Source organism: Delphinus delphis, chromosome 3 (genome assembly GCF_949987515.2).
Source record: "Delphinus delphis chromosome 3, mDelDel1.2, whole genome shotgun sequence".
Taxonomy (NCBI): Eukaryota; Metazoa; Chordata; class Mammalia; order Artiodactyla; family Delphinidae; genus Delphinus; species Delphinus delphis.
In genome coordinates this window covers 121,131,011-121,143,429 of record NC_082685.1, presented here as the reverse complement: position 1 = coordinate 121,143,429, position 12,419 = coordinate 121,131,011, and the positions used below count along the sequence as shown (strand labels likewise).

Below are 12,419 nucleotides of genomic sequence, written 5' to 3'. Positions count from 1 at the left end.
AAAAAAGTGAACCCAAAGTTAAACAGTTTTGTTTGCAATTATGAGAAATATATACATGTAAAATTAAAAGTCGTGTCTTCTGTTTTCCAGACCTGATAAATAATTTACAGGACCAACATCAGATAATACTCAATGGCTTTCAAAATAAAGATAAATCATGGGAAAAAAACTGCAAATTTTAGAAAACAGTGCTTCAGTTTGAAATCCATTTCACTAATTCGCTTTATATAAGGAAATAATAATCTAATAAAAGAGAAGTAAAAAGCAATCTGACATGTCTTCCTTCATACTAAACATGTGCTTTTAAAGTTGATCATCAAAACTATTAACTGCTTATTTACTACAACTATTCCTATAATCAGAACAGTCTATGAGCTATGCAGACAATTTTATGTGTTAAAAATGTATTTTAGGGGCTTTCCCTGGTGGCGCAGTGGTTGAGAGTCCGCCTGCCAATGCAGGGGACGCGCGTTCGTGCCCCGGTCTGGGAAGATCCCACATGCCGCGGAGCGGCTGGGCCCGTGAGCCATGGCCACTGAGCCTGCGCATCCTGAGCCTGTGCTCCGCAGCAGGAGAGGCCACAACAGTGAGAGGCCCACATACCGCAAAAAAAAAAAAAAAAAAAAAAAAAAAAGTACTTTAATTTGTGTTAATGGTCTTCTAATATTTACTGGATACTTACCTGTCTGGATAAAGAGAGTACATCTATGCACAATTTAACTTTTCATGAAGATATTTAATAGTAATTCCCTCAGGAGCTACTGCTATCTTTAAGGCATTCTGCCTCTACACTAAAAGGCGCCTTTCACGGAGTTCCTCTTTCTCTCTCTGTGCTTTACTGTTGAATGATTCACTTTTGCATCCTCTGCTTTAATGTAGCTTACACATCCTTCTTATTCATCCATAATCTTCTTACTTTTTCACTTTACCCTTAGATAGAATTAATGATGATAAGGAAACAAGTTTATACACTAAACATACTTTGGGTACAGCATTTTCAGAGAATTCAAATTTCAGTTTTACTTTTGGTTGGTTGGGGATTTTGTTGCCTTCAGAACTATAATGTAATGAAAAGTTGTGTTTCTGGAATCCTACCTGCTGGGGTAAGTAAGGTAATATTGTGCATCTAATAGCAAATATTTTAAACTAAAAGAAAAATTTCATGCTCATAACAAAAATTTCAACAAGTTCAATCAGTACCTCTCCAGATATCCCAATGGCTTCTTCTGCAGCTCCATACTGACCAATATGTCCATTCTGTAGTCGTTCCAAAAGCTCCAATAAAGCAAAATTTTTTTTCAATCCCCAGACACCTGAATCTCCTAGAATATAAAAATAAAAACTAAATCTAACAAAATAGAATATTATTTATTTTACCTCAAATCTCAATAGTAATTTCTATGTCTCATAGTTCAATCATTAATAATGTCTAAATTTTAAAAATTCAAAATTTCTCCATTTTCTGTTAATGCTATAACAGTTGTCTTAATATTCTCTTTAAAATACAGAACTCCTTAGCATTCTAAGTAGAAACATATTTTAAAGTTCTATTATTTTTCTATAATTTAACTTTATAAATCCTATTTTGTCACCGACTTTGACTACATATACTAAAACAAGTGCTTTAAATATTTTTAACAGCAACCTACAGTAAGAAATATATTTCACATTGCAACCCAGGATAACACACACACACACACACACACACACACACACACACACACACACACACACCTGAAACAAAAGATTAACACACCAATATTCACCCTCACGGTTTGCGACACACTGATGGTTTTTGTTCTATTTCTTTTTTAAAAATCCTATTCACAACCAATTAAATTGATTTTATGACCACAAATAAGCTATGACTCATGTTTGAAAACCACTGTATGAAAGATACACTTAATCAAAAATAAGTCCGTCTCTAAGTAAACTGAAACTAGAACAGCTAAAGATAATATTTTCCCCACCCCTCATCTAACCTAGAACCTAATAGCAGTCAGTGAACATATAAACTCTTTCTCACACAAATACACAGAGCTTCACACTAAGGCATGACAATAGTCCCTTTTAGGTAGATACGAATCTAGGCACATTTGAATAAGGACCAATGCTTCTTTTCCCCAGAACTGACCACAGAAGGCCAGGTGAGCATTCATATGTGCACGCATGTGTGCCTACACAATATGGGCATGTGCATACACACATGCACATGCGCAAACACACACACAAACTCTTCCTAAGCCTATAAATAAGAGCCAGATCCTTCAGCAATTAGAAGGAATATCTGTCTGTTATGATGAGCTTCTATACAACAAATACCATCTGACACAAAGCTGCCACCTAATACATATTCACTGAAAAAGCAAATAAATAAAAGGATGATGGGGTCATTGGCTACACGGCTCCCCTTCCTCTTGGCCCCTCTTTTCTAAGGGAGGAAGGGAGGGAAGAAAAAAAGGAAGATGAAGGGAAGGGAAGAGAAGGGAAGGGCCTCAGCCTTGCCACCCCACAGGGCTTCCTCAACTGTTTTAATTTTTCACACATATTCTACCTCAAGCTGAGTTCTATCCACTTTATTTATAAAAGATTAAGAAGTATACTGAGTCCTTTATTTAAAAGTATTACCTTGACGATATCCAAATACTGTCATTATATAGTAAACACATACACGTAAACTCCTAGCAGTATCTAGGCAGTATCTATCTACTGCCTAGTATATCACTAAATACTCCTGTAACTGTCAAAATAACTCTAAAATCTCAATGGCTTAAAGCAACAAAGATTTGCTTTTTGCTCACGCAGCATCTCAAGGGTTGGTGAAGACAAGAGAGGCTCTGTTCCCTACTGTCCACGATCAGGGGGCACAGGCCACTGAGGCTCCAACCCCCTGGACCACCTCACTACAGCAGGGAGAGGGATTTACTGCAAACCATCATAAATCCATTCTTAACAGCTTCTACCTGGAAGTTAACACTTCACTTCTACTCATAATTTCACTGCTTAAAGGGAAATCACACAGCTCTTCCTACCTAATCATAAGAGGGCAGGGAAGTGTAATTTCACCATGAGAACAGAAGAGAAGAACCATAAATAATGCTGACCAGTATTAATAACCATGACAAACAACTACTGATACTATTCCTTTTTTTTGGCAAAATAATAACCTTTATTACCTATGATTGGCAGGTATTTTATAAATAAAATATATTTATTCTCTCCATGTTTGAAAAGAATTTCAAAACAACAAAATGATTTTATACACCATACAATTCAGGGTAGGGTTGGGCTCAGGGGACTACTTCATTCTTCACAGGGTGAGCAATGAGCTCTGAGTCCTGGTCCCAGTCTTGAAACCAAAAAGGTGGTTTCAAGAGCCTGGTGTGAGGGGAGGGTGAGGGCCTCTCCCAATCCAGCATTTCCCTGTGCTCACTGTGGGTTTCCACTCAATAGACCAGGGGCTGCCTTACAGCAGCGGCAGCTGTAAATTTGACAGAAGAACATTCTTCTAGTAGCTTCCAGATTCTAAAGACAGGGCCCAGTAGGACCTTCGATGGGCCCCAGCAGATCCGAGGATGCCAGGAGCTATAAGCACCTGATTAATGAGATGGCCCAGCTAATGGTCCCAGCTCCTGGAAAGTACGGTCAGGTTGTTTTACAAGGACAGTCCTTCACTTGAACAGATGTACCCGTGGAATCACACTGGCATTGGGCAGATAGATTCCGTTTTGTTCAGGCCAGAACCCCAAGTCCCAAACCCAGTGTTCAACAGACACAAAGCAGACACCAATCTTGAAGCTGAAGAACACATGGTTGACCTCAAAGCGGACGCTGTTTCTACCCTGCCGGATGGAAACAGGCATAGGAGAGAAATTATGCAGCATGGTCTGGTTGGCATCTAGAAGTTGGACAGTTAGCTCATATACACAGGCCGTGCCTTGTTGGTCTGTCCACCCGGCAGAGACACAAATCTCAATCTTTCCACTATACAGGAGCTCTGGCCACAGACCCTCCTTCTCCAGGTCCAACATTTCCTTCTTGTGACACCACCTTGTAGGCAGACAGGAAGGAGTCCTGGGAAGTGGCCCCAGGCCTGACCTACAAGTTTTCCTCCTCTCCCCAGCCGTCTCCACTGCTCTGCATCATCCAGTCCCGGAAGCCTTCTAGGCCCTTGGGGTTCTGGAGGAGGTTGCGTCCTATCGGTCTTCGCTCGCAGAAGCAGCCCAGGATGCAGGGCCTGAGGTCGTCGGCGGAGGGCAGGTAGGTGTGGAGGACAGGTGACAGGGCGGCACGGTCTTGGGCCAGGATGCTCAGCCTCAGGTCCTGGCAGTCCACCAGGTCACACCAGCGCTGGCACACCCGGCGGCAGTGCCCGAGCAGCACGTGTGGGGGCACGTGGCTCAGCACCATCTCGAGCAGCTCCATGGGCAACCCTCCTCGGGTTCGGGGTCTGGAGCGGGGACCCTGGCGGGCAGGCCCCTGGAGGCTGAGGTGCACGTGCGTGGTCTCCTCGCCAGGCCCGGCTGCCACTGTGGGCATCTTAGCCATTGCTCCTCCCTGGTGGGCCATCACCTTGCCTCACGTGCTCCCTTCTCCACCTCTGCCCTTTTTATTCCCCCGCCCCTCCCTTCCTAATACCCAGCCCCAGACCCCTGCCTGCACCCACCCCCGCCCCAGCCCCATCCTCTCTCTGACTCTGATACTATTCTTGAACTAGAGAAGAATTCTAATTCTGATTCTCTCATATTAACAATAGTTTGGGGGATTAGGGTGTGGGGGGCGGGAGACTGGGAGTTTGGCATTAGCAGATGCAAACTATTATATATAGAATGGATAAACAAGGTGCTACTATACAGCACAGGGAACTATATTCAATATCCTGTAATAAACCATAATGGAAAAAAAACCCAGTAATTTGCTTCTTTAGAAGCAAAATATGATTTTTTTTCTTCTTTATACTTTTTAATAGATTTGTCAAATTTTCTGCAATGTATATAAATATTATTTCTATAATACATTTAAAAAGAGATTAAAAAACAATGACAGCAAACTATATCAAGGGTCATTAACACACATTCCATAGGCTGGAATCACGGCAAAAATCTAACCTACAAGCTATAGTAATTACCTATAATAATTACAACCTATATCCGAGGCAGAGTTGTTGGTTTGCTTGTTTTTTCTAATGTTGATATGATAGCAATCATGTTTGATTTCAACCTAGGATACGACTAACCATTACCTGTCATAAATTCCTAGTTTATCACAGTGAGGATGATAACACAGTGAGGATGTTGTGGTACTTATGTAGAGAAGATAGTACTCTTCAAAATGGTGGAAGGGTCCGTCCTCTGTTTGCAAAATATTACTACTTCTATATAGTTTTATATAAAGAAGATGGTATGATATATATAAATTACAGAATAAAAGGCCAAATAAAAGAATGTCAAAATAGACATCTCTCCCCTCCACTTTATTATTTCTTGGCTAACAGTAAGTTAATGCTAACACTTTCCTATATTAGTTTTCTGGCAAATGGGCATACTAATTACTTAAATCAAGGACTACCAAAACCTTAAGAAACCTATTCTTTCCTTACAAGAAAATATTTTACAACCGTGCTTCTTAGCATATTAAAGCTTTTCAGTCTAAAAATCTGGGTACTCTTGCTTCCTTTTTTTGGTGGTTACATTATTTTAAATGTGTTCCACTTGACATATAGTATGAATACATTAAAACAGTCTTAAAACAATTAGTGCTACTGACCTGAAAAAAATGGACAACCTTAAACTATTACTTTTGGAGAAATTCGATCATTAAAAAGAATAAACATAGAATTCATGGTTGTAAAATAACTGTTCAAATGTTAATAAATGTTATTTCCAAATCTGGTATCCCACAATAATTAATTCATTTTGAAAAATATAAAGTGAAGTTTTAAAAGTATGTAGGGGGACTTCCCTGGTGGTGCAGTGGTTAAGAATCCACCCGCCAATGCAGGGAACATGGGTTTGTTCCCTGGTCCAGGAAGATCCCACATGCCATGGAGCAACTAAGCCCATGCGCTACAAACACTGAGCCTGTGCTTCACAGCCCACGAGACAGAACTACCGAGCCCGCGCGCCCCAACTGCTGAAGCCCACGCGCTTAGAGCCTGTGCTCCACAACGAGAAGCCCATGCACAAGGAAGAGTAGCCCCCTGCTCACCTCAACTAGAGAAAGTCCACACACAGCAACGAAGACCCAACGTAGCCAAAAATAAATAAATAAATTTACTAAAGAAATAAATAAAGTAAATAAAAGTACGCAGGAAACTGAAAAAAATCCACCAGACCTTTAAATTCATTTTAACAGAAAACAAGGAGTAGTTAGTAGTTATCACTAGCTGCAAACACTTCTGCCTCAGATATCAATAAATAACAACATGTTGAAACTCAAATTACTTACCTGTATTTTCATTATTGGCCTATTCATGTCTAAGATAAACGCTGTTTTGCAGGCAAATGAAAAAGGTTAGTATGTTTTTCTCAGGTGTCTTAAAACTACTGATCTATAAGTACTGAATATAAAAATTTCAGAAGATGAAATCAAATTAGTACCTAAGAGTGGGCTAGTTTATAGCTTCAAGACTACTGGCTTTAATAGAAACTGAAACCTCCTTGGAATTTTATAATTTTTCTTTTTTTTTTGGCTGCACCACAGCATGCTCCCCAACTAGGGATCAAACCCGTGGCCCCTGCAGTAGAAGCCCGGAGTCCTAACCACTGGACCGCCAGGGAATTCCCAGAATTTTATGATTTTTAAAACCAAGGAGAAAAAAATTGTTTTTTATGATATTTGTATTATGTAAACAATTTTATATTTTTTTTTTCCTACCTAGGTCTGTTACTTGTCGATCAAAAGGGCAACGGATTGCTCTTCCGTGAAGAGGCAGCCGAGTGAGACAGTCATGACAGACTGTGTGGCCACAAAGCAGAAGGCGAGGAACTTTGTCTCCTTGCAAAGAAAAGACATCTTCACAAACTCCACACTCCAGCACCTAATATTTGGAAAGGACACATGTGCTCTTTAAATGACTTTAAAAGCATAAATATTTTAGGTTAAAAAGAAAAACCTGATCGAATTTAATGAATCAATCTTGTTAAATTACTTTATTCCTCCATGAAAAAAACTGTCTAGGTATAAAATCTTAAATCACCTTTTATTCTTTCATCTGACAGATCTTACCACAATTATATCATAGTGAAATCTCCTTGAAAGGGTAAGTGTTAGGGATCAAGATAACGTTGTAAACTAACATCTTTAGCTTTTGAAAATTATGACATGATTTATTACATCAGAATCCGTAACCATATATAACTCTACCAAAGTTGGGTTCTTAAACAATTTCTCTGCAATTACCTAACCCTCAAAAAACCATCATTAATTTGGACAAAAATAATCTGAAATATGTGCTAGGATGACAACTTACCTTGTAAATGATAAAGAACTTCTTAAGAAAAGACTATAAGTAATTTTCAAGTGTCTTATACTATTCATTTACATCATACAATGTAAAGAATGCAATTAGACTTAAATTTCAATTCCTTGTTCTCGATTAATAAATATGCCCCTGGGTTAGAAAATAGAAAATATTTTGTTTATCTAGTTCCAATTACAAGTACATGACTTGCTCAAGGCCACGTAGTCAGTCAAAAGAAAGGTGACAAATCAACTATACTTCAATTAAAAAAAAAAATCAACTATACTTCAACTAAAAAAAAAGAAAGGTGACAAGAATCGGCATATTCTGATTCCCCGGCCCATCAGTTTGTTTTATAATTAGTCAACAAACTATATTTATATCAATGAAGGTACTTTTATTTCTTAATATAACTGAAGTGTTTCACAATTTAATTAATTTTTTAAAAATACCCAAACTGGGGCTTCCCTGGTGGCACAGTGGTTGAGAGTCCGCCTGCCAATGCAGGGGACACGGTTCGTGCCCCGATCCGGGAAGATCCCACATGCCGCGGACCGGCTGGGCCCGTGAGCCATGGCCGCTGAGCCTGCGCGTCCGGAGCCTGTGCTCCGCAACGGGAGAGGCCACAGCAGTGAGAGGCCCACGTACCGCAAAAAAATAAATAAATAAATAATTAATTAAAAATAAAAATACCCACACTGAACTGTTTGATTGTACCCCAAACTCGGTGCCCACCATCCACGACCTACTACAATCTGGCCCCTGTCCTATTGCTTCTCTTCCCTTCCAAACTCTATTCTCAAACTATATCGAACAATTTGTAGTTCACAGCACATAACAAACTGCTTTTGCCTCTTTCTTTATGCTAATGCTAAAGAAACAGCTAAATAGACATTTTCCTAGTGGATTCTTTTTTTACATTAATAAACCAACAAATTCATAAATGAACACACTATCCTTTGGGCCCCCATGTACCATGGATAAGTGTCAATCTTAACACCCAAAACACTTTAATACTTTTATTGGCGTTCCAGCCTATCTTTCCCTGTTAGACGAAAAAGCCCTCAGGAACAGGGTATTCCAAATATCAAGCTCCTATGTGCTTACATTAATGAAGTCCAACAAAATAAAATTTTTAAAACAGCCAACCACCATCCCCCAACAAATACATAATACAAGGTAAAAAAACAGAAAACCCAGAGTGGAAGTCAGACTTAATGCATTAAAATTTTAATCTTAACTCCGCAATTAAACTGGAGTCAGTGCTTGAAATGTAAACACCTTTCACTGTAAATAAACTGATAATTCATAACTGGCTCACATCTCAGTACGGTTCAAAAGAAGCTGAAGTGTAACACATAGTTCACAGAACAGGAAAAGAAAACAGCTTGTTAATTATATGAAAAGGTGTCCAATCTCACCCAAAACATTTTGAAGTCAGTTGAAGCTATCCCTATATACTTTTTTTCAGATTAGATTTTTAAAAGTTGATAACACTTTGTGCTAGTGGAAGTGTGGGAGAATAAATTGCTGGTTGCTGTGAAACGTTTATTGACTGATATAGCCTCTATGGAAGGCAATTTGGCAATACCTATCAAAAGTTTGAATAGCTTAGTAATTCTACCTCCAGGAGTTTATCCTACAAATATCACACGTGTAAAAAGATCTATATGCTATTCCTTAGAGCACCTTTTGCATTAGCAAAAGATTAGAAACAAAGTAAATATATATGGAAAATAAATTATGGCACATTCATATACTACAAAACTGTGCAATCTGATGAGGAAAAGTTAGGAAATTTTTCATGTACAAACACAGAATGATTTCATATCAGCAAAGCAAAGTGAAAAATGACATAGAATATTTAACTTTTGCATAAAGGAGAGGAAATAAAGAGAGCATATATTTTCATATATATTGTTTTACAAGCATACTATCTTTCTGGCAAGATACACAGGAAACATTACATTGGAATTGTAGTTCTCTTTGAGGAAGGGAAACAGCTGGGGAACAGCTACACATAAATCATATATATATATATATATATATATATATATATATACACACACACATACACACACACACAATACACACACTTCAAATTATCCTGTATTTTTTAAAAAGGCAGGAAAAAAGTTTCACTTAAATATCTTCACTTTAAAAAAAAAGAACAAAAGAAAAAAAATCCTCACTTAAGTAACAAATTCAACTAAATACAGAAAAGATATTCACAACAGAATTAGATATTATAAATGCAACATTTTAAATAAATGTCCTCACTATAGTGACACATATTAAACTTATATGACAATAAACTCCAAAGAACCAAATTAAAATTTTACTTTTTTCATTCATCTCTAACCCCATCATTACACAAGATAAGAGAACTTACTCATGTTGAGACCATAGGTTTTATCCAAAGAGCACTAGTAAAATCCCACTGATTAGTAAACCAAACATAATTCCAAAAACAGTTATTAGACTATTTTGCATCAACTCAGCAAATAAGAGTAAGAAAATTTTTCTTCAGTATTTATGAATAGGAATTGTGGCTAACAGCATAAGAAATTAAGTCCTAGATAGGAAAAAAGCTCTTTATTTTACAAACTTCACAATATGCCAAAGAGGGCTTCAAACTTATTACGTGTAAATCAAATTTTAATACACCAGGCCATATTTTCAAAGGACTAAGAAAGCTCACTAGTCTTTTGTGAATGTATAGACCAATTTTGGTCTTTTTTTCCTAATGATAAAAACCCTGTCATCATCTACTTGTTCATTAAGCAAGAAGCCATTTTACATATATATATATATATGTATATATATATATATAACCATTATATACTTCAACTTTTACCTTCCAACGAACACGTCTTGCTTTCATCTGTGAGATTTTTTTAAATTTATGCCACTGTATTTCCTACAAATGACAGCATGAGGATCTTGCCAAAAAGGACTATCCTACTGCACAGCTCAGTCACAATTTACACATAAAAATGAAGATTAACAAAATAAGCCTCTAATTTATCAAACTCTGTGCTATAATAAACTGGAGTTACATCAGGCTTTGGTATATTTTTCAGATTTTAAGGCAAACAGGGTAACAAAAGTAGATACAGCAATAATATCCATTCCACTTACTTCTTAATTGAAGTTAATTCACAAAATAACCTTCAGGTATTCTCTACATAGAAAAAGCACAATTCAATAAATAAAATCTCAACCATACAACAAGCTGAATAATAAGAGGGCTCCTCTGCATCTCAGATATGCTATGTACCTTCAGAATAACTTCATTAATATATAAAGGTCAGATAAATCAACCACCACCAATACTAATTGATAATACACTTGTAAGCAGAAATGTATCATCTGTTGTCACATAAAACCAACATTAGGTGAAAAACCATAGGTGTCTATTACTCAAGATCTTAAAAGAACTTAAGATATCTGGTCCAGTGGTTCTGAATCCTAGATGCACATTAAAATCACTCTGGGACTGCAAAAAAATACTAATGTCAACTCGCTCAGAAATGTGGGATTAAGTAGTTTCTTTTTCTTTTTTAAGTCCTCAGTGATTCTAATATGTAGCCAGGAATAAGAATTGCCAATATCTCAGATTACAGATGATCCTGAAGGTTATTCTACAAACCTTTAAGATCAGTTCTCCCTTTCAGATCTATCTCCCTATGGAAAAGTGAATTCTACATACTTCATCTGAATTTTTAGTAAACCCACTTTACAGCATTTACACATGTTAGAATTTCAAATTTCAAGCACAGGGTAATTCATATCCCCCAGCGTTAATGGGGCTGTTGGAGACTTCTCAAAAGTGTTGACAGACCGCACTCCCAAAAGAGGAGGCGGGTCAACCAATAACAGAGGTCTGATTACAGAAGTAGTGCGATAGTGAAAAGCATACTTTACGGCCAGTCAACTCTGGTTCTGCTACACAGTGTTAACTGAAACCTGAGTCTCCTCACCTGTAAAACTGTAATCAACACTTACCTCCTCAACAGATATTAACGAGCTAAAATACCTAACTTTGTACCTGGCGATAATAACGGCTCAATTTCCTAAAAATAAGCTAATTAATGCCTGTTGGGCTTAACTAAAAACAGAGGGCCTGGGGAAAGACCAGCCCAGGTCACTCTCCGAGGCCCATGAGCTCCTTTTCACAAAGGTCCCCGTTGGCGACTCCAAGCAGAGGACTAGCGTGACCCGAAGACCAGGTAACCTCAGGCCTGCTGGGATAAAGGTCCGGAGGTGAGGGATAGGCTTGTAAAGCCGAGACGGGCCAGAGGCCGCGCATCCCGCCCAAAAAATGCCAGGGCCGCGGTGCTGCCGCCAGATCTCCGGGATAAACAGAAGGGAGGCCGATGGTGGAGAACAGAGCACGCAAGGTCCCTCACCTTCACCACGGCCGTCCCCCGGCTGCCCTGACGACCACTGTCTAGTCCCGCTCCAGGCTTGTTTACAACCAGGGTAGCCATCCTAGGAGGAGCAGCGCCGCAGAAGCAGCGCTCAAGGCCTTCACCTGATGGGCGGGGTAGAGCCACCTACCCAGAAGCCTCGGCGCTCGACGCTGGGGCACAGGCGCAGTACCACGCGGGGAGCTGCTGGGACGGTCTCTTCGAGCATCCTCCCGCCAGCCGCTAGGTGTTTGGGTTCGCAGGCCTGTGCGTGGGCACTTTGTTATTTTTTTAATTGTTATTATTGAGGAGTCTGAAATAGATGGAAGGAGTAAAATTAAGAGAAAAAAGAAGGGATAAAACAAAAGTAAAGTTTTGGGGTGAAATTCCCGCTCCAGGAACGACCTTTTCTCCCCAGCTGCAAAACGGACGGGGGCGAGAGGGGACTACATGTCCCTGCATGCCCTGCGGCTTTTGAACTACAAGTCCCAGCATGCCACATCTCTATCATTTACTGCAATGTAGGTATTTGGCAGGCCATGAAT

At 39.0% G+C, this 12,419-nt stretch overlaps 1 protein-coding gene across 2 annotated transcripts in view; it reads right to left on the bottom strand.

Annotated features, from left to right (window-relative positions):
- The window catches only part of TRIM23 (tripartite motif containing 23), a 41,239-nt gene extending 29,245 nt beyond the window's left edge, over positions 1-11,994 (bottom strand). For both annotated transcript variants that reach the window (XM_060009426.1, XM_060009427.1), the window contains exons 1-3: positions 11,875-11,994; positions 6,877-7,039; positions 1,201-1,322 (exon numbers count right to left, since the gene is read on the bottom strand). In XM_060009426.1, the coding sequence (XP_059865409.1) occupies positions 1,201-1,322; positions 6,877-7,039; positions 11,875-11,955 (366 nt within the window). In that variant the 5' untranslated portion in view covers positions 11,956-11,994. The remainder of the gene's footprint in view (positions 1-1,200; positions 1,323-6,876; positions 7,040-11,874) is intronic.
- Positions 11,995-12,419: the final 425 nt, after the last annotated feature.